The following is a 22,690-nucleotide window of genomic DNA, read 5'->3' on the forward strand; positions in this document are numbered from 1 at the left end:
CAGGTTTGATGCCATCATGGTGGATTTGCGTGGTTAGCAGACGGTGCGTTGTGTTCGAATTGTGTTTTAAGCTAGCTGATGTTCGGTGATATGAGGCCAGTGGTTGGTGGCGCCAGTTGAATTAAAAAAAAAAAAAAAAAAAAAAAAAAAAGCTAAGGGGGTGACGGCATCTGGAAAAGTTTGCACTATCCTTTGCACACCACCCCGAGAGGATTTTTCTGTGAACTTAGGTCGGTTGTACAAAGGAGTATTTAGCCCACATTAAAAGATTTAAAAAAATTAAAGAAAATTGTATTATGAAATTAAAGTCATAAAAATTTTTTTTTTTAAATTTGAATTCATTTGAAACGCTATTCTTTATTTCAACGAAGGCAACAAGCTGCTGATGTGATGTCTTCATTCGTTAATCCTCAAAATATTTAGCTTTCTTGTATCCAAGAAAAAAAAAAATATTCTTGGAAAAATATAACTTAATTTTGATGTATATAATTAATTTTACTCATGAGAGAAAAAAAACTGACTTTTTTTTTAACCCATAAACATTCTCATATCGTAACTTAAATTTTGAAATCTTGCGACAAAAGATTTTTTTTCCTAACACGTTGCTACTTTAGATTTATAAATAATTTTTTTCCCCTTAAAATACAAAACTATTTTCCTAGCAATTTTTTTTTCTCAATATACAAAAAGTACAGTCCTCGACTGACTTTTTAAAAAAAAAAAAAAAGAATAAATATTCTAGGATTACTTTTTGTTTTGCCTCATAATTAATCATTTTTACTGTGGCCCCAAACTTGCTTGCTTCTCTGCGAACCAAATATCCCCAAGATCAACGATTATCAAGAGTTGTATGTAAAAAAAAAAATAAATAAATAAAGACCCAAATGAAATTGATTTGAATGCAAAAGCCATGCAAGTGTTCATAATTCCAACCAAATTGAAGACCCGCCCGCTATTAGCAACCACAGACCGTAAAGCAGCGTTAGATCTGAAGTGCAGCACGTCAAGTGTGAAAATCAAAACTGCAAAGCAATATTGACCTTCCATTAAAGGAAGCTTTGGAGTGCTTAGCCCTGCTTTTACGTGAAGTCTGCTGCGCGGGAATGTATTTTAACTGCGGCGTACAGGTTTGAACAACCTCGGTTAGAACAACACACGACAGACTGGTACGACGGGGAAACACCCCGCTGGCGGATTAAACGGTTTGCCGAACATCAGCACGATCACCATCTTGGTGTTTCTGGCCAGTGGATGTTCATGTGCCGTGTGATAATAGAGATTAGTCACAAGCTTCGCTTTTCATGCCGTATGAATCGCACACTTGTGTGCTACAGCTTGTGAAAGTCGAGTCGCTTGTTATTAGTGTTTTGGTTCATAGTCTGGATTGTCTGGACTGTGATAGTCTGAATTTGAAACATTTCGAGAATGTTTTACAAAATACACTCCTCATAATAAGAGCACATTGAAAAAACATTTTGGCCTTAAACGGTAATTTAAGTAGGAAACACTTAAAAATGCAAATAACAGACATTTATGGCGACAGGTTTGCGCAAAAAAGCAGGCAATTTGTTTTTAGATCCTTAAAGGGGAAGTCAACCCAACATATTTTTTTCCTTTTCACTAGTCTAAACGCAGCATTTTGATTATTGTGTTTTGCAGAATATTACAAAATCCACCCATTTTAGCCATCTCTGAGGCAGCCATTTTGTCACTTTCATCAACTGAAAAATGACACAGTTGCTCATGTGACGACCAATCACGTCTCTCCTGTTTGCTGATGCTGAGCCACGATTGGTCGTTGTCTGAGCCCTGAGCAACTTTGATGTCATTTTTAAGTCGACGGCAAGTGACAAAATGGCCGCCCCTCGAGATGGCTAAAAACAGGTGGCTCTTAACGCAATATTATTTCTTCATTGTGAAATGCAGGAAATAGGAATTTTCACAACAGCAAAACGTTAAACAATTGTCACTTAAATTTCGAGTTCACCCATTTTATTTATTTTTTTTTTTTTTTGAGGGTGTAATAAAATGAAAACTTGATTGGCACATTTAAGTACGTTACATATGTTGACGCCAAATTTGAATGACTAAATGTTGTATCTCAACTAAATATTTGTACATGTACAATTGAGTCCAAAATATTAAGAAGATTTCTTTTGCATCTCTTGACAATCTACAATGTAAATGTTAGGGAAGCCGCAAGTTCCCAAGCAGTGTCAGTGTGGATTTTGAGTGTCAATGGTTGTCATTCTTGATATGTGGGCTGTGATTTTGACTTTTGCCCAAAGTCATCTGGGATAAGCTCCCATTTTGGTTTGTTTGCCTTTCCCACCTCTTAACTGCTAAATGCACCACATTTGGCAAATAAGATTGTTTTTAGATCCAAATTCGAAAAAGTATTTTGAATCCATTTTACTTATCTGTTTATGAGTTGCAAAAATGAAATCTCTTAATGATCTCTGTCGGATTTCTATAAATCAAGTCTTTCGAGTCTTTCGACATTGCAAACCTGATGTGATGTGTCCAGCAGGGGGCGTTGTGCAGTTAGGTGTTTACGCAGACTTTCTATTCAAACTGGGGAAAGTTTAGATAAGCACTTTTAGTAACCTTTGACTCAAATGTAAATAAATAAACTACTTATTTACATCATATAATGATACAATAGCATGACTTTACCCTATTTGGAAGTGTGAAAATTGTGTCACTGCAATGTGAGCGTAAATGGTTTGACCTTCTTTTTCAATGGTTTGTTAAAACATAACACTAAATAGGAATAAATTACTATTTATTTACTAACACAAATGCCAGACTGAATGACAAATGAGCAGGATCGGATTTTTTTTAACCTTTTGTATTCACTAGAATTGTGGTTTTTGCCTCCTTGTACTAACTGCATTTTTTTTTTTTAATTTACGTGATGTTTGAATCAACCTCTATTATTTTTTTACCCAATTTCTTGGCATAGTATGGCCAGTTACTCCAGTTTAGTGTTTCTCAACTGCAAAAGCGGGTTGCAGACACATTCTGGGTGTGTCAGCATCAACTGAACCGACCAAAGTAGACAAATGTAATTATTTAATCTCCGTCTTTTGATAATTTGCGCAATTTTTATATCTATTTCTCTTCCATATATAGATATAAAAATCGAGAACCCCTATAAATTTTTAATCCCTATCCAGTAATGTGAAAAACTAAAAGGCAACATTGGATTGGTTGTTTGGGGTGGTGCCATTCTGATTCTTGGGGGTGGACTGTTCCATTAACGCCATCTCGACAGAAAATGAACAATTCCTCCTCAGCCTCACTGAATGTGAATATTTTGCTCCTCAAAATGACGCTACAAAGTTATGGGGGAATCTGGAATACATTTTTTGGTCAATAATCTTCGTATCAGAGTCTGTCTTTTTTAATTTGTTACTTTCAAAGTGACGTGAAACAACAAAGCTACAGTATAGAAAGTGACATTCGACATTAAAGACATTAGTACTGTATAAAAAATGTCAATTACACACGCTGGTGTATTGCATCAAATTGTTGTTCGTCCTTTTTCATTTTATTTTAGTACAGTGATTAAAAAAATGTTCGGGGAACTTGAAATTCAAGACAACAAACTAGCATTTTGAAGTTGGCTAATTCAACAAAATGTTTTGCTCTAGTGAAAGCATTTCACAACAAAGAAGAGTTTGGTTGTCCATTTTGTTGCGCTCGCTAACATTGTTACCATAAATGTACATTCAGATTGAAGGTTCCCCCCCAACTGAAATGACTATTTTAAAAATATATTGAAAATATATTAAAATTAAACAAATATATATAAATATATATATATAAATATTTCACTTCTTCAAACACTTTTCTTTGTTAACCACTTTGATTGCCCACATTTTGAATTACCGGCAATAAGCGTACCCTTATTGCTTCCATTTCCCTCTCTTTCTGGCTTGCCATTTTCAACTTGATAAAATAAACAACTTGCACACTACATTGATTATTGTATCTTTTTCCTCATTGATCGCGTATAAGAAACTCGGGCTAAATCAGAAAAACGGCGCTCCCTTCAGCCTCATGATTGAAGTTATAGCGTGGAACGTGCACCGCTTGTTGTAGTAACGTCAACGTACCGACTTGGACTTGAGAGGGCCTGTAGGTGAGGACGACGATAGCGTGACTTGTTACAAACCATCTGTCAAGAGGTGTAGAAAAGGCCTCTGGGCCGCGTTCAGCTGTGAAAACAGCTGACGAGACCCACTCATTTGCACACTCGCACTCACGAGTAGTCCAGACAAAGAAAGACCGACTGTCAAACGTGCCTGTCTGTCCCAAAATCTATTTTGTTGTATTCTTCGAAATATATCCAAACCGTGCGTGACTCGAAATATCGACTTAGCCATTTTTTATCAAATGCTCAACAATTTTTGCTTCCGATGTGGCATACCGACAAATCCGCAGCAGCTGGTGGAACTTTGCACGAAAAAAAAAAAAAAAGAAGTCAATAAATGGCCTTTGACACCATTTGATAAGCCGTACCGTAATATTATCTAAATGAGCGTCCACACGTCATATGGCCTCCAGAAATATTTCCCGATACGCTTGTACAAACCTGATGAATGATTTTTTTTTTAAACCCTATAACTGGGATTAACCGCAACATGGCCCATAAATCATCCAGAGGAGTAATGCTTTGTGGCATTATCAAAAACAGGAGGGAAGAAATGAAGGATCATAAACTAATTATGTGCAAACAAATCTGCTCAAATAGACCTCCTGAGCGCTCACCGTCGTTGACCCAAATGTTGACCGATTGAAATTACTCAACTTCTTTTACAAACCCGCTTGAGATTCCGTTTAAGGTTGGTGACTCCTTGTTGAGATCATGACATGATCATTAACTAATAGAGAGATTCATTTGTAAACACTTCCTTAGTCAGACAGAGGAGGGGAGGGAGAGGGGGGGGGGATTCCCAGCAAGCTAGCTAGCTCAGCACTGGTTAACAATTGCTTTCATGAGAATGGTGATACTGGTAATCATGGGGACTTCCGAGCACTTAGTCAGCAGCCAACTCGTTTTTGCTTTTCTTTCGTTGTCATTCCCCTAATTACTATATATTACTATTTATAGAATTATTGTATTTTATATATATATATTTTTATTTTTATTTTTTGAGGCCTTGACGTTGGAGACCTTGAGCCACTTTCTGGAGCTTTTTAACCCGAGAGGACAAACAAAAACCCAAAAAAGTCTCCAGGGCTCTGAGCTAAGCCTCTTTAAATTCAAACGTGCACAATTGTTGAGAACACCCCATTCCGAAGTATAACGCAGCAATTTCTTTTTTTTTTTTTTTTAAACTGTGGCGTACTTTTCACGGCTGTGTTTAAACACTTGAACTAGTGCGCATGCGCAGATGACCAAATCGTATGAACGTACCTTCAAAAGGTTCAACGCTGGGCCTGAACATGAAAGTAAAAAAAAAAAAAAAAAAATCCATCTTGTGTTTGTTTGGCTTGGGTGGACTCTTCCTCATCTCCATTAATGTAAACGAGCGTAACCTCGTCGGTACGCCACCAACTGCCGTTGTAATTTACTTAATGATGAACACACCTCACGTATTTAGTCCACATTTAATTGTCCGGGCTTTCGCTTTCGTTTAGCTTAGTTTTTCATGAGTTTAATTTAACGTGGTTTGTGTTCGTTGTCTGTTATCAACTGCTCGAAAGGCGTTCCACGTATCAAATTGGCATTGACGGGATGTATCAATCTGTGACGCGACCCACGCAGTCGACAGTAAGTCTCGCCGTTCCCATTTCAATTCACGACTTTGTCACCGCGCATCGTTTGTAGAATGTGACCGCAGGTCACCGGATTTTCCGCGACAGGTCAACCGTACGCTGAATCGTTTTTCATCTGGAAGTTGCGCAACATTCTTGCATTTCAAAAGGTTATGCGTGCTCGCTTTGGGTGGAACCAGACACGAGCCTGTTTATATTCCTCAGCCCACATCGCGTGCCAGATGGGAGTCAGCCGTGTCAACACCAACGTCCTACGTTGAGACGTTAGTCATGACTGTTTACAACAACAACAACCAATTGTCCTCCTACTTTGCATCTTACTCATCGCTTATTAAGTAAGCTTTCAGAAATCCCAAACTAATAACGCTTTGGAATCCGGTCTTGTTTGTGTTTTTGCACCTCTGTGCCTCTCCTCAGATGTTTGCGATACGGCGCCTCAACTCAACTGACAGCTTTCATTCATTTTGAGCGGCCAGCGAGACGGCTGACGAGCACACTTTGTCGAAAAAAATGAATCACATTTTTAGATAAGATGCACACGCACACGCTTATGATCTTCCGTCTTATAAAGCTTGTAAAAGACAAAATATCGCATTGCATGCTGTTGTTGCTAAGTGGCTTGTGCTTAGCAACAGCGTCATTGAAAAAGTGTAATAAAACATAATTTGCTGTTCAGCGAGCAGTCATTAAAGATTCCATAGAAAGAAAGATGATATACAATCAAAGCTTCATGTTGCTAAAAATAAATAAAACAGGACTAAATTTGAATTCTGTTCCTAGAATGGTGACAGTTCAGAATGAAGATTTATCCCCCAAAAATTAGAGATGCTAATTATTAATTTTATTATAGTCTTCAGAACGTCAAGTGATTGATCGCCATGTGCATTTGTTCACGCTGCGATAATAGCGATATTGGCGGGCGAAGGATTTACAATGTTGAGCATGGAATTTAAAAAAAAAAAAAAAATTATTAAATTAAAAAATGTAAAAAAATGTTTTTTAATCGGTCAACATTTCATCTAAATGAATACAAAGCCACATTCACTTATTATTCAAAAACATCGGAGTGTAGCCTACGCCGGCGCGTTGACGCAGTGTAACAACCACACGGATATGTTTTAATTTTTAGTTTCAAATAATTGACGTCAACCTCCAGGATGCCACGTCGCCAACGGTTGACTGCTTTTTTTTTTTTTCTCTTTGCTTATTTCAAATCCATCTACGTTGTGTCGTACTCGCCTCATTTTAGCTAAGCTAACTCATGCTAGCTAAGCTAGTTCATCTAGTAGCTTCTACTCCTTATGATAATTTCCTTCAACCTCTAGGATCCCTCGTCGTACTCTGGCCATCGGTATCCTGGTTGTTTTTTCTCTTTGGTCCTATTTTAAATCCATCTACGTTGCGTTGCATTAGCCTCATCCTGGCTAAGCTAGTTCAGCTAGTAGCTTCTACTCCCTTTCGTTCGAGCGTCTGCTCGAATGTCGCGCCGAAATGGCTTTCACGCATTTACACTCCCCACGTCAGTGACATCAAAAATGGAAAAGAATTTCACGACAACGCTTGAATGATTGCTTTCCCAAATGTTTATTGAGTGTTATTGAAAGAATCTGTAACAGTGAACGTACCCCTGTGCCAGCTTTTTGGGATTGTTGTCGGCGTGAAATTCAAACTAAGTCAATATTTGCCAGAGGAAAATCAAGTCATTTAAGGGCAATAAACATTAATATTGGCTCAAGGTAATACTAATGACACGGCAAAAGGGCCACTCCCCTTGCGGTGTACCAAAAGCTACTCTGCTGCTTATTTAGTTTTGTGGCATCGCGTGCGGACGCTGTTACGAGTATGTCACTCCAGCAACAGGTTCTCGTATACAATGTCATACGTGATCGCTTCCAAACTTTCTATTCAACTTCATGCCTGTAAGGCGCACTTAATGTTCTGCTAGTCTTGTTCCCCCCTTTTTTTTTTGTTCACTCAATGCCCCTCCCTTCCCATTATGTTTTCAAGGGCTTAGCAAAATGTTTTATTTTCCCCCGCCCGTGCCAGGTTATTTATTTATTAAATTATTTTTACTGTCATGTGTTGGTCATCTGCTTTGTTGCGTATGCTTCGTTTTAAAAAACAGAAACAAAGCTTTAAATAGTGTAATAACACATTTGTACTCCAAAGATTGTATGTTGCATGGCTCATGTGAAGCAGTTTGCACCTGTCCGAGGAGGAATCAGATTTACTGAAACGTCATTCCCACCGACTCGCTTGTAACATGAGAAACTGTGTTAATTCTTGTTTCTTTCATGTTCTGTTTAAGCGATCGGAATTTCTGTACAGTGGAAAACATCATTTTGTATGTTTTTTTTTTTTTGGGGGGGGGGGTTTGGTTTTCTGTGCCAGGTTATTGTAACATTAATTGCAAAGCGAAGGTGTGGCAAAATTTAGTAGCAGACATGTATCAGACTTGTGTCTCCCTGCGGTCACAAGAGCATTGTGTTTGCTCTGCCACTGACTTTTTTTTGTTGCCCTTTTACCTTATTGTTTTTTTTTGTTTTTTTTTTTGGCGTGGAGTTTGTTTGATGCTGGATGAGGATCCGATTACAAAGGGCTTGTTTTGAACTCATTCCACACCATGGCAGGCTCGGACTGACAATGGGTCAATGGACGGGAAATGCTTTCAAGGTTTCTGACTCTTTGACTTTGGCCGTCCATTGTGTTGATCGGCTTAAGTTCTTCACGTTCCCACATCTCACTGAGGTGCCAGCGTTTACATAAACGTTGCTATTGCACTGTTCGCTTGTTCACGACAAGCGTTTGATTAAAAAACACTGGATGCTACAAAGTGGATGACTTGGACGACAACCGTGAATTTCTAGACAATTAAAAAAAACAAAAATAAAAAACGGACCGGAATATGATGAAATAACACGCCACAAAAGCCGACTTGGACGCCAACTACTCCGGACTTTCTGCGCATGCGTGAGATGTAGTACCCCTCCATGCCATCGGTGGCGATAGTCAGCGTCTTTGACGGTAATGACGGTCTTTCTAGAATGACACTGATTAGTTCGTCTTTGCGTTCTTCTGTCCTGTCAGTCATCACTTCAATTTTCTCCGGTTTTAAACGTCCTTTCACAAGTTGTCCCGCGCCCAATTTCCAGAGAAAGGTATCTGCAAAGTGTCGAACCTGAACTTCCTTGTGAAAAGAAAAAGATAAAGATGTCCTTTAATAGTCCCACAATGGGGAAATTTGTTCAGCCACAACAAGCTGCTGGTGAGTCATCACATTGACCTCGGAAGATTAGTTAGTTGGAACAACTTTGCTCGATATACCTAACAATGATTCTCAACTTTTAAGGGCTTGTCATCTTATGAAATTGTTTATTTTGCCTTGACTGTCGCTTTTGCCGTCAAAAAATAAATGTGTGTGTATATATTTTTTTTTTGTATTTTTTTTATTTTATTTATTTATTTATATATTTATTTATTTGTATATATAGCAGCATCATTTTTTTTAATGTGCATTCTGTTAAAAATTAGTTTTATGATTTTTCACCTCTAAATTGAAGAGCTTTTTTTTTAATATATACTTAATTGGTTAATAAACCCCCCAAAAATATTTTGTAATAGAGTACAAAATAAATGATCCCATTATTCGATAAATCGCCGGATAGAATAATCACTTCCAGAAAGATTGAAAAGTGACAGTCCTACTCTAATTCACCAAATTCGTCTGACGTTAAAATTGTTTCTTCTTTCTTTTTACACTCGTGTGACCGCTAAGAATGTTCCTTACATTTGACAAGATTTCCAAAAATGTTTTCTTATCCAAACTAATCTGAGATTGTCCATCGTGCCGGAACAGATTGTTTTGGCCTTCCGCTGTACTCGCCTGCGGACCGGTTGCATATCAGCTCATTAGATTCTGTTATTGCGTCGGCGACTTACCCACATGAATCACACGCACTCACACACACACGCACACCCCCCCCCACGCACACACATACACACACACACCCCCACCAACCTGGCTCGTACACAATCTCTTGTGTTCGCCTCTCATAATCAGGAATGTTTATATAGACGACTGTTTTATGCTCCTTTATCAGATGTCACCGGGTAGATGCGGAATGAGTCATGAAATGGGGTGGGGCTGCGTCTCTCACGCACCTTAACTGGCACAGACCGGCTGGCTGGTTGTGTGAATGTGTTCTCGCAAGCCTCTTGAACCCTCTAACACCGCCGTGGCTCCCGAGTTAGCCCTCCATGATGCAAACGCCAGACGCAAAAAAACAACCCGGGGTTGCTATGCCCCCCAGGTATCCATGCCCGCAACGAAATAGGACTGCCAATGCGTTTCACAGGCCGACGTGGCCCTTGAACGCAACGCAGGCTGCATTAATCTCCCTTAGATCTCCAAAACTGACGACTTCCAAGAGGTGCGGATCAAATTTCAAGTGCAGTTGACATTCCGCTTGTTGTAGACATGCCACACACGGCGATTACGGGGGGCTTTGCAGCGCGTGAAAATACATGCTGCTCCACAAATGTTCGTCGGCATGCTTAGCACAGGCATGTGTTGTTTGAGCACATCCCAATTTTTTTTAGTTTTTTTTTTAATTCGTATTTTCTTGGCGCTATTTCCGATGTCCTAACACGAACTACATCATTCACCTTCATGTCTCATCGTCGTCAACAGCAGTTATCGCAACGCCCATTAACATGCAGTGTGACATGTCGACTTTGTTGATGGCTTAACACGTGTTCTTACGGGGTGGGAAAGCAACGTTGGGGATTCTGACACATGCTCCAAAGATGAGTTATGACACTCGTGTCTGTCTCCGTCTGTCTGTCGGGGCCTTATTGCACAAATGAATGCTCCAGTGACATCTGGACCAGTGGCATTCCATTAAATGGCGCCGACATGGAGAGATGTAGTCTGTGCGAGGTGAAAGAAAATCACATTTTCGGGTCATTATGGGTGAGAGAGAGGATGCTGGAGAAGGGATTTTTTTATCACGATTAATTGGCAGTCTGCTGTCGGTTTCCTCCCGATTTCTACTTTTTCTTGTTGGTTCAGCTATTCTGTTTGTTTGTTGTTGTTTTTTTGCGTTGCGTTATTTTCATTTAATATAATAATATTTGATTTATTGATTTATTTTAATTTATTTATTTTAAGATCACATTTCAGATATTAAATGACCGTTTCAGCCCCCCAATTTTTTAAATTTTTTTTTCAACAATGTTATGTCGACCGCAACATAGATTATGAATGCCAGGTCAAAGTCGTCTAATTACCTAAAGACACCTTATAGTGTATTCTAAGTACAAGGAAGTAGCATTCGTCTCATTTTAATTGTGCATCCACCTTGCACTCATGAGGCATTTTCTAAACACGCGCCCGTTCACACGCGATGCTTAGGCTGCTGCTTTTAGGCATCGCCGTCCACCTGCGAGAATGAATGGGAAAACGGCTCTGGAAGCATGTGGCTTGGAAATAAATATCATTTAGCTGAGCTGTCGGATTGAGTTGGGCTGTACCGAGCGTTTTGGCCACCAATAGCTTGGCTTTCTCCATTTACCCCGCTAACCCCCCCCCCCTCCTTTCAAACGCACCCCCATGCACACACTCACTTACTCGCAGACCACCAAGGAGATGTGTTTATGGAATGTGCCAGAGACCAAGAAATAAGAAACAGACATTTCCTTTATTTAAGCACAAAGGACCTTGAGAGACGCATTCTGTAGGTTGAAATCCGTTTTTTATTTTTGTTGTTTTTGCCATAAAGCAAAGATCGCCACGTTATACCGTGATTACAGACAAAGACGCTTTAAACAAAGACCGAAGCGCGCCGTCTGCCGCTTCGTTCCTTACGGTGCATATTTTTCACATTTGATCTCGCCCCCGGTGTGTTTACACAAACATGGCGACTCAATCAGGAACAAAATCCCTGGTAACCACAGAAACAAATAACGGCAACCAAATCATACACTTACAATCCAGAGAGCCGCAGTTTCCGAAATCTTTATGACGAGACTTTGTGTTTGCCCTGTGATTAACATCCAAGTCGTTGCGCCTTTAAAACTGTGGCGGGGGGGTGCGAGCGAGGTGTGTTGCGCTTCGTGCAAAGCAAATATTTCACAAATAACTCCCCTCATGGGTCTTTGTCATCAATTCGACAAGAGCAGTTTTCCTTGCGTCATCATTTCCCCTCTGTTGAGAAGAACCCTTCCAAACTCTGAAGATGGAGCACCTGAAAAAGGGGAGGCGGGCCCGACGAGAGGGGGGGGACACACACACCATAACTAAGACTTATGTTTTCCTTTGGTTCACGTAAGATACCCGGAGGCGTGTAAAACCAGTTGAGCGTGGTTTTTAGGGAAAGGTTAAGCGCTGCTGACAGCTTTGACGTGAGTTTCTATTTCAAGCCGAGCTGATTATTGCCTGCCCCGAGTATGCAAATGCAAAGATGATTTGAATTGCTTGAATTTGGAGAAATTTTCAACCAATCAGATGACAGAACAGCCAGAATTGTGGTGTTGACAAACATTTTCGGCTTTGGCTTTAACTGGAGCTTGTTGGAGGGAGCACATTCGATGCACATTTTCAAGTTCATTTCAAGATTTTTTTTATTTGTCTTTATATCTTGAAATGGCCTCGTCCCTCCTTACCTCTCTGAGCTCCTGAGCCATGCTTCAGGTGCTACTGGAGGTAACGACAACTAAGCGGAAGCTCAGCGGCGATCGAGTCTCTTCCTTTGAAATGTCCTTCCGTTAAGTATTAGGCAAACACCATCTTTCTGAACTTGAGACATTTTTATTTTTCCCATTGTTCGATTTTTTTTATTTATTTTTTTTTCATGGAAGCTGCTGGACTCAGCACCTCCTCTCCAAAACCGGTATGATTCGAAATGAGGGCCTTGAAGCACCCTCATGTCGCCTTTCGAGAGATGCCTTAAGAATGCGTGCAAGGGGCAGCGGAGCATGGCCTCACGCAACTATTGTCCTGGCAGATATGGCCCGCAGATTACTGCTCACTTTCCTTCATGGAGAGAGCAGATTCACTGTGTGTTTAATTAATGATCAAATTGCGTCTATGAAATGTTCAAATATAAAGCAGTGCTTCGACGCACGCCATATTACATTTGTATTGAAATATCCTGTGGGGGGGGGGCAGCAGGAAGAAAGCATGTCAAGAGCTTCTATCAACTTTGCAAGCTCGTCAGAAGCAGCAGAAGCAGCGGCGGCGGCGGCAGCGGCTCCGTTTTTAGTCCCGACAAGCAAAACCATGCAGAACCAGAAGTCACATTAATGGTTAGAAATGTTCGTCGCTCATTCGCAAAAGCATACGAATGTTATTAAAAAGAATTCAGAGGCTTAATGTACATCAAAAGTCACGTATTTACCGTATTTTCCGAACTATAAGCTGCTACTTTTTTCCTCGATTTTGAAGCTAATACAACGATGCAGCTTTTCTGTGGAATTTTCTTTCACCAGTAGGGGCGCTCTAGAGTTCAGAAAATACGCTCAATAAATCTTAATTCTTTTTTTTTTCTCTTGGGTCTGTTCTGTTTTAATGAGCAAAGTTTTTGCCATGTTAAAAGGCAAAGTTTTAAAAATTGGTTTAAGGACCTTTATGTGCATTCCCAGTACAAAATCGTTCGGTACATGCAGTAAACAACAATTTTTTTTCAACATAGGAAACTGCGGCTTATATACAGGTGCAGCTTGAATATTGTTTTTTTTTTTTCTTTTTTTCCCCAAAAAGAGTTACATTTAAAAATATGTTATGTTCATGGCTCTCTCTGCCAGAAAGCATCCCGTCCCGTGCACTATCGTAAATCTGCAAAAGCACCAGGCATAGTCCTTTATTTATATTATTTTTGTCCCCAATCCCGAAGCAAGCACGGGCCGGTTTCTTAACACCATCTTTCCTCTCTGCTTTTCACACGAAATAAAAGGAACGGTCGTCTTTAAATAGATGGCCTATAGTTAAAAATATTCCAGAAGGCAGGCTGACGACTGAGCTTGCAGAATTTGCCCCCAACACCATTGGTAACGTTTAACGTAATGCCTTGTGTGCAAGAATGTACGAGTGTGCACGAGGAGGGTGCAACCGAAAACTTTGGACAAGCAAGCACTTGCATCCCAAAGCCGCTTTCCAAATAAACATTAGCGGCCGATTTAAAAATAGCAACACACTTGAAATGAGCATCAAATAATGTTTTTATTTGGATCCTTTGAAATGCATCCTGGATGCTGAGGCTCCTCTGTATGCTTTTTATTTTTTTTTGGGGGGGGGGGCTTCTCATCTGGAAATCATCCCGCGACCCCCTCCGACTAACAGCCGCCTCAAACGCACGCCGTTTTTTTGTTTGTGTAGACAAACCAGCGGGACTTGTGCAAAGTGAGCCGCACACGTACGGAGGGAGACATCTTTGGGGTTATTTTTAGACGCCGAGGGGAGTCGACTGCAACGGTTTACATGACTGAAATGCTTGCTGACGTTCGGTATAATTACCAAGGGGCATGCCTTCATCTATCGTGCAACGTACATTTAAATGCTTAGGCAGCGCTGGGCAAGTTGGAATTGAGTCAGACTTTGTATTTTTGGAGCTAATGTCTTTGAATGGGAATAAGTTGCCATCTTGGCTTGGCGATTCTGAAATATGACATTTAACGTTGATCCATTAATGTCCCATAACAGGACAAAAATTCCGAACTGTAAGCACTGATGATTTTTTTTTTTTTTTTTTACAAATATATAATCTATACCAATATATAATATTTATTTTTGTTCATCAATCATATTGTTAGCATTCAGTCAATAATCCTGTTTTGTTTGTTGTGTTTTTAGTCCAAAGATGCAACGAGGGCACGTGTCACACTCACTGGATTTTTTTTTTTTTTTTTGTGGCCCTCGAATGCAAATAAAATGCGTCGACTTCATGTTCCTTGCTAAATAGATTTGTGCTTTTCAATTTTGACGACAATCTTCATCAAAATTGAATTTTCTTGACTTTTCACAGAAATGACAATATTTTTTTTAACAAAAGGAAAACATAAGGAATTTTATTTTATTTTTTTGCAGTGACTATTTTGAGTTTGTAACCGTACTAACATGATAATAATATAATGAGCTGATTATTTATCTCAGTCAAATGTTTGGAAACACACTCTGAGTCCGTTTTTTGAATTGCAGATTAATACTCAAGTCGTCGATTTCATTTCGAAATATTGATAGAATTATCGGGTCAACAAAAAAAAAAATGTGATCGAGAAAACAACGAGCGCATCCTGTCAAAAATGGTTTCACAACGCAAAGATGAAATCAAAACCACTTGGGGAAAATAACGATGCCTGTCAAATTTCACAGTTATAAGGGGATTTAGTTTTCAATGGCAAAAACACGTCAAGCGAGCAAATATCAAGTTCAACTTGCCCTTCAAGCCACCACCACAGAACTGGAGTATTTCCTTCCTTAAAGAGCCGCAGCACATTTAAGGAGAGCTTATTTTCCAGATCATGTGTTTGCGAGGCCTTTTGTGAGTCGTGACTCACACCGGTCCCCGTGCGAGCTTGCACGACGGTGTCCAAACTCGGAGATGCTTTTTTTATGTTTCGACGTGCGACTGTCGACCTCGGAGTATTGCTTCACATGGTGATAATGTTGCTAATTGTTGAAAAGTATTTTTGCGTTTGTGGAAGATGTCCATGCTTAGAACAAGGATGCAGTTTGTGGCTTTGCCTATTAAAATGTTTGCAGAGTCAAGTTACAGGCGTTTCTATAATTCATGTACTTCCAAGTTTCAAACCACAATGAAATGATTTCAGAATAGCACTTTGAAATGTGCAGACATCTCAGTGAGTGATTAGTTTAATGGCTGGTGGTAATCAAGTCGTTTTGGTCCAATTTTCTGGCAGTGACTAGGAATTATTCATTTGCATAACGGCTGTCAAAATGACACTTGGACCTTGTGCAAAAAAAAAAACAGGCGGGAAGCTGTGATCCTAGCAAACAAAACTAAACAATTGGATTATGGTAAAGTTGAAGTGATGTAAGATTTTTTTTTAAGTTATTATAGGGTTAATAAAATCATAAATCTCAACTCAACCCTTTAACAATATATTTATTGATATTCCAGATCAACGGGAGATCAGTGACCTACTGTATATGCCGATTTATTTATTTATTTATTTATTTGTTTGCCGCGGCATTGCAGTTCCTAGGCAAGCTAAAATTAGCCGAGCCTATTCCTTCCCTCCTACGTTATTCTCCGCCTGGTCCAGATTTACTACTCTCGGTTGTTTTGAAACCTATTCAGCATTACTTTGGGAAAACTCACCTATTTGCTGTTTTGCGAATGAAATACCACAAAATGGCGCCAAAAGCCGTCTTAGTGTGGAGGGAAAACAATACGTTCACATTTGAGGCACATCTCAACGCAGAGACGATTAGAATCATTTTAAGAAGACCTCAATTATGGAACTCTTTGAACTGTTCCTACTTCGTATTTTCTGGCATTTTGAATGCATTGTGGCCGGATTCATAAAAAAAAATTATAAAAATAAACATTAACTATGGGAAGGGTCTCAAAATTGTGATGTATTTAATCAGACAATATTTACAGCAGAATTTCCCAAGGGCATTTGCAATGCTGTTAAATATCCAATTATTGAATATATTTTTCCATAAAATGCATAATGTATCACAATTCTTGTTTCACATCTTGTTCGATTCTAAATCAACCTTAACTTAAGATGCCAACAGGTCTTTTTGTTTTGAAACAAGAATCATCACTTTCCTCCATTGAAATGTGCTCTTGTTTATGCATTTGTTTGAGGACCGTCTTTCAGGTTGACTCTCTCTTGTTTTCCAAAATAATGCCAACCAGTCGAGGCGGTTAATTAGGAAGACAAATAAGTCTGTAAATGTTTCAAGTGTTGCGCGATGATGTCCTGGCACGTGGCACCGAGCGCGGCAAGGAGCAAAAATCAAACAACCGTGGTTTCCACGTTCAAGTGATGCTGTGCGCCAAAGGAGCCACGCGCATCCTGCTTGTCTCAGGTGTAATAGCACGTCATCATTCCACAGGTGAGGCAGTCAAATGAGTTCCTCGCATTATGTATGTCGAGATGCAGCAAGAGGTCTTGCAAGCCAGGCAATGGCCTTGGGCTCCATTCATTTTATAAGGCAAAGATAATCAGGCGAAATTGTCCAATTTCACTTAATTGCTTTAAAGATGATTTATTTAATACAAAATAACATTCTTCTATCCATGCCAACGATGTAATTTAAAAAAAATGAATGCTCTCCCGCTTGGTGCCTGAAGGGGCATTCACTTTTGTGACATTTAATTTGCATGTTTTTTTTCCCTCTCCTAATGTAAAATAAGACTCAAAAGGGTGGCAAACGCCCTTTAAAGGAATCACAAGCCACGCCCCCTTGGGTAGTCCGGGAGGTAAACTATAAAGTGTTGCTCAAAACAGGTTGTAGGTGAGAACAGGCATCGCACAGGTACAACCCACTCGACGCAATCGGCGCGCTTTTACGCACGGGGACTTCGAGAGACCCGAGTGGCTCAAGGGGGGAAAAAAAAAAACAAATCAAACATGAAGCTTGGGGTCGTGTGCGGGAACCACCACCACATGAACCTTGATGAGACCACGAGCAGACCGCCAGAGCCGAGAGAGTGCGAGGAGTTGGGCTCGGATGGAGACTGCGCGGCGCAGAGTCCCCTCAGCGGCAAATCCAAGCCGTACACGCGCAGACCCAAACCGCCGTTCTCGTACATCGCCCTCATCGCCATGGCCATCCGGGACTCGCCGTGCGGACGCCTGACCTTGGCCGAAATCAACGAGTATCTCATGAACAAGTTCCCCTTCTTCCGCGGCAGCTACACAGGCTGGAGGAACTCCGTGCGTCACAACTTGTCGCTCAACGACTGCTTCCACAAGGTGCTGCGGGACCCGTCCCGGCCGTGGGGGAAGGACAACTTCTGGATGCTCAACCCGCACAGCGAGTACACGTTCGCCGACGGTGTGTTCAAGCGGAGGCGAAAGCGCATCAGCATCCGCCACGGCAAACAGAAGGAGGAGGAGGAAGAGGAGAAAAACAAAAGCAGCAGCAGCGGCAGCCGCGAGGACGCGCCGCCGAGCACGTCGAAAAAGTTCTCGAGTTCCTTCACGATAGACAGCATCCTCAACACGCCGTTCAGACGGGACTCGAACGTGCGCGTGCAAGGCTACGCCGTCGTCATGACGCCGCGTTTCAACCCACCTGCCTCGCCGTTTTGCGTGCACCCGACCGCGTTCATGGACCTTAGAGCTGCGCATGCGCCACGCTGCGGGCTTCTCTTCCAAACTTTATGACCACTTATTCGTCGATCGCAGTGTTTACTGAGCACATATTTTACATGAGGCGAGCAGTACATCGTGAAGTAATGACGAGCGTGTCCACATGTACTCCTATTTATTGATTCAGTGAGAAATCCGGTCTGTTTTGTTGAACACGATTGTAGGAATGGCAACAGGTTAATTGCGCTTTCTGCCACCTAGCGGAAGAGAGGTGAATTGTTTTGCCTGTCACTAAACGTCGCTGGCATGGAGAAATGAAAAGACATGATTTGTTGTCAATTAATTATTCTTGAGGAAGTGTAATTTTCGAAAAAGTGAAATTGGACTGTTTCCTTTGGCACACTTGATGATCCCTCTCGTAAATTACAGTTTGGGACTTGTGCTCTACGTCGTCAAACGAAAATCATATGCAACGGGTGAAGTAACGGACAGAAAGCATTTGGTCAAACCAGTGGATAGTTTTATAATTTTTTTATGAGCCCCCCCTCCCAATACACACTCGCACTGTTTATTTTGTAACACTAGTTTATTTGCTCATAGTTCGTTGACTTGCTGAATTAAGGAATTTTGTTACATTTTATAAAGTTTCTCATGTTTTCTTTTAAATAAAAAAAAAATGAAAGATGGGCTGTGAGTGAGTTATTGGTAAGTTCTGGATTTAGGCCAACGTGTGACGTGTCAACAGTTGTTATACTATAATGGTGTAGGTCAGGGCCCTCAAACTTTATGGACGAAAAAAAAAATTGCCTAATCACAATATCCAAAACAAAATGTTTATCTTTCTGACCGCTAAAACAGTCCAGGCTCCAGTGGGCCCAAATCATCGCTGATGTGTACAACATCATTTTGAAAACATTTTCATTTTATGAATACATGAATACTGAGCTGTCCCCATTAATTAAGAAACACTCATGAAATATAAAGCAAGAAAATATTTTTTTTTCCTATGAGCCTTCTTAATCTCTTATAATGACTTGAAATAATGTTGAGTTGTTGGTTTGTTGTATTTGTTTCCATGGTAATGTTGCATAACGCTTTAATTGCACTTGATGGTCCTTCCTTGTAACAACTTGTAGGTCCCATCCACGGCAGCAATAGTTCTTCACATCAACATGAATTCTATTCCGTGCTTGTTGTGAACAACATTTTGCTTTGAGTCCCTCAAATTGCATTTCGATGCTCATGATGATGGCACCTTATTTTTTTATTCATTTTTTTCATTCTTCAAAAATGCTGCTGAGTATTCAACATTTGTTTTTAATGAAAACAATGAAGGGGGAATCCCAGAAAAAAAATAAATATAAAAAATGTAGCTCAAGTTGTATTATCACCATTCACCACTAGATGGCAGATATGGCTACGTTGCACTTAAACCTGCCGCGTACGACAATGTGAGTAAGACTAATATATATATATATATATTTGCAGGTTTGGAATGTTATGCAGAGCAAACATATTTTTTTAAATGTTACAATTTTGATTGAGGTGATGTTTGTTGGGGAAAATGCATAAAATTAGTTACAAATGAAGGGGCTTGAGGAGATGGAGTGCTTGTCAGTGTTTGGGGGACGAGGGGGGTGTCTTCCACTCCTCAGCCTTGTGTCCGGCTTCTAGTCTGGATCTTGTCCAAATGGGAGGGAGTTGAGTTCCAGAGGATTTCTTGGAGGGCTTGCGTGGGTTTAGAGGGGCAGAGGCAGATTTGGAGAAGCGATAGGTGGTGGAGTGGGTGTTTGAGCAAAGTCCGGGGGCTTTGCTGGTCTTTGCAATGGACCGAGGCGAGGAAGAGGAGACCAGGTTGGAAGTTCTCGAGCGTCAGGCGACGTTTTTCAATGTTTCTAATTAAGGCAGGGTGATTTTTTATTTTTTTTTATTTTATTTTCTCCCGAATCAATTTCTTTTAAATTTGCGTCATGACGACCAAGAGCCCCCACGGACATTTGGACCCGAGCGTGACGCACTCCATCCCGGCGTCCAGCACGCACGACGCAGCGGCCAAAGCCAAACGCGGCAACTCGGGTTTGAGGCGCCCGGAGAAGCCCCCCTACTCGTACATTGCCCTAATCGTCATGGCCATCCAGAGCTCGCCCAGCAAGCGGCTCACCCTGAGCGAGATCTACCAGTTCCTGCAGGCGCGCTTCACTTTCTTCCGAGGCTCCTACCAAGGATGGAAGAACTCGGTCCGGCACAACCTGTCGCTCAACGAGTGCTTCATCAAGCTGCCCAAGGGCCTCGGCCGGCCCGGAAAGGGCCACTACTGGACCATCGACCCGGGTAGCGAGTTCATGTTCGAGGAGGGCTCCTTCCGACGCAGGCCTCGCGGCTTCCGTCGGAAATGTCAGACGCTAAAACCCATGTACAGGATGATGAACGGCATCGGGTTCGACTTCCAGGCCGCGTCGGGGCCGTTGGTGCGTCACAACGCCTATAATTTGGACTTCAACTCGATGCCTCACGGAGGTTTTGAGGGAGTCTCCGGGGGGCATCACGTGTCCCCCGGCTCCGGCTCGTCGTACATGGCCGCGACCCCCACCGCGGACTACATCTGCCCGGACAACGGCGGCAGCTCGCTGCAGTCCTCTCCGGCCGTGGTGGGCTCCCTGGACTGCCAGAGCCATTACGGTACCGCGGCCCCCCACTGGACTTCGTCTGCGGTACCCCCTTATCTTAAGCAACAGGCCGTGGCGTCCAGCAACGGCACCGGTGGGCTGCACACGCACGGGATGGCGTCTTACTCTCTGGATCAAAGTTATTTGCATCAGAATGGACGAGATTCGGCGGACATTCCAGGTAGGCGACGCATATTTACATTTTCTGGATTATATATTCGACATTCTCGTTTATAGTTCACCCCACACAAAATGCTCATCAAATAGAAATGTATAAAAACGTCAAGAAACACATTATGGTCGAGTGGTATGTTGGGTAAAATAGTCGTTTATTGTTATACTATTATAGATAGATTTATATGCATATGCGTTTGGGCTTTAAAATTTGTTGTAAAAATTCAACAGTTTTTTTTGCCTTTGTATTTAAAAAACAATTCGTTTTATTTAACGTTATTTTTTAAATTTAGTCTCATTTCCCATTTAGTTGTTTTTCTATTAGGCGTTTGCTTTTTTTGAAGTAAAAGCACATTTAAATGCACACATTTTTTTGCCAGGTATGCAATAAGTGACTTAGAAACCCAATGATTATGTTAATTCATTAACTATGCGGCCTTCCATCAACTAGTTCTATAATAAAGCAACTCTTTTTTTTTTTAATTTCAAAACTACCCAAAGTTGGGTCGAATTGACTGTTGTTTGGTTGTGTATGAATATATTGGCTACCAGCATATAATTAATAGAAAATGTGTAATAGCGTACAGCGATATTCTATATATATCAATAAGATGAAGATTATGTTAATACTAATTTAGTCTCCCATATGAATTAGTTGTTCATTTTCTAAAACGTTTAGTCTGACTATACTATATATATATATATAGTAGGAAATAAACAAATTGGCACCACGTTCATATCCACCATTTTTTAATGATTCGAATTAAACGCATTATACATAAACCCGCTACACAGATGACAAATGTCTATTTTACACACTGTACCGTAGTAATTTATAGTTTTTTTTTTTAGTTCTAAATTAATATTGAAGTTATCCCAATTATGGATTGAACGTTCATCAATTTTCTTCTTTGTCGTGTCTTTTCGCAGCTGGACTGTCCCGGTACTCGAGCCACTCCAGTGCAGTATGCGAGAGGAAGGATTTGGTTCTAAGCCTTAACGGGATGTCCCCTCTGCATTCGGGCACCGGTGCGTCTTATTATCATCATCATCATCATCACCACCATCCTCATCATCAGCTGCACCATCACCAGAGCGCCTATCAGGACGTCAAGCCTTGTGTCATGTGAAGAGCGTGACATTTTTGTTTTTTTTCCTTTTAGTGATTTACAGAAGATGTTTTTACAATTCATCAACATTTCTTGTCTCATTCCTTTTTGTGGTGGCAGCAGACTGGACATAAAAAAAAATAAAAAATGAGATGCAGCAGCATTGGTGGAAAATTCATTTCTTTTAGTAGTTCGCTTCAAAATAGGTGAAACTCTTCTATAGATAAACTACGACAGTGAAATATTTCATGATTTTGCTTTGTCTGAGTTTGCAAACGAAAAGCGCAATTACATCATCTCAGGAAATTACAATTGAAAATGATTTTTGAGACAGATATTTGGTAGTAAATTATGAAAAGTATGTTCCCGTTTCTGTATAACAAACGAGGTTTGCTTTGTCGGATTGAGCGAGTGGAACAAAATGAACTTTGATACCATCTTCATTTGAGATGCACTTGTCCATTTGTTACTTCTTGCACTTAATTGCTGAAAAAGATCATTAAAGGAATGTATTTTATCTAAACTGTTTCATGTTGTTATTATTGTTGGGCAAAATGTTAATTTACTTAGTAATATTTGTGTAGTCCAATACTCTAGCCTATATTTGAATTGTATGATTGATTATCTAATTTTACTTGTTAAACGTAAATAGTACGCTATTCAACA

At 40.6% G+C, this 22,690-nt stretch overlaps 3 protein-coding genes across 3 annotated transcripts in view; all 3 read left to right on the plus strand.

Moving 5' to 3' along the window:
• irf4a (interferon regulatory factor 4a) overlaps window positions 1-22,690 on the plus strand; it is a 39,555-nt gene that overhangs the window by 13,784 nt on the left and 3,081 nt on the right. The gene's annotated exons all lie outside the window — the stretch shown is intronic.
• foxq1a (forkhead box Q1a) lies at window positions 17,277-19,310 on the plus strand. The gene has a single exon (XM_088311170.1). The coding sequence runs from the start codon at window positions 17,392-17,394 to the stop codon at window positions 18,148-18,150; it is 759 nt and encodes a 252-aa protein (XP_088167296.1). The 5' UTR covers window positions 17,277-17,391; the 3' UTR covers window positions 18,151-19,310.
• Window positions 19,834-22,472, plus strand: foxf2a (forkhead box F2a). Its single transcript, XM_088311323.1, has 2 exons — window positions 19,834-20,922; window positions 21,846-22,472. The coding sequence occupies exons 1-2, from the start codon at window positions 20,046-20,048 to the stop codon at window positions 22,043-22,045; spliced, it is 1,077 nt and encodes a 358-aa protein (XP_088167449.1). The 5' UTR covers window positions 19,834-20,045; the 3' UTR covers window positions 22,046-22,472.

This window comes from Idiotropiscis lumnitzeri, chromosome 12, assembly GCF_059441095.1.
Source record: "Idiotropiscis lumnitzeri isolate Australia: NSW breed Sydney's pygmy pipehorse chromosome 12, RoL_Ilum_1.0, whole genome shotgun sequence".
NCBI classification, from domain to species: Eukaryota; Metazoa; Chordata; class Actinopteri; order Syngnathiformes; family Syngnathidae; genus Idiotropiscis; species Idiotropiscis lumnitzeri.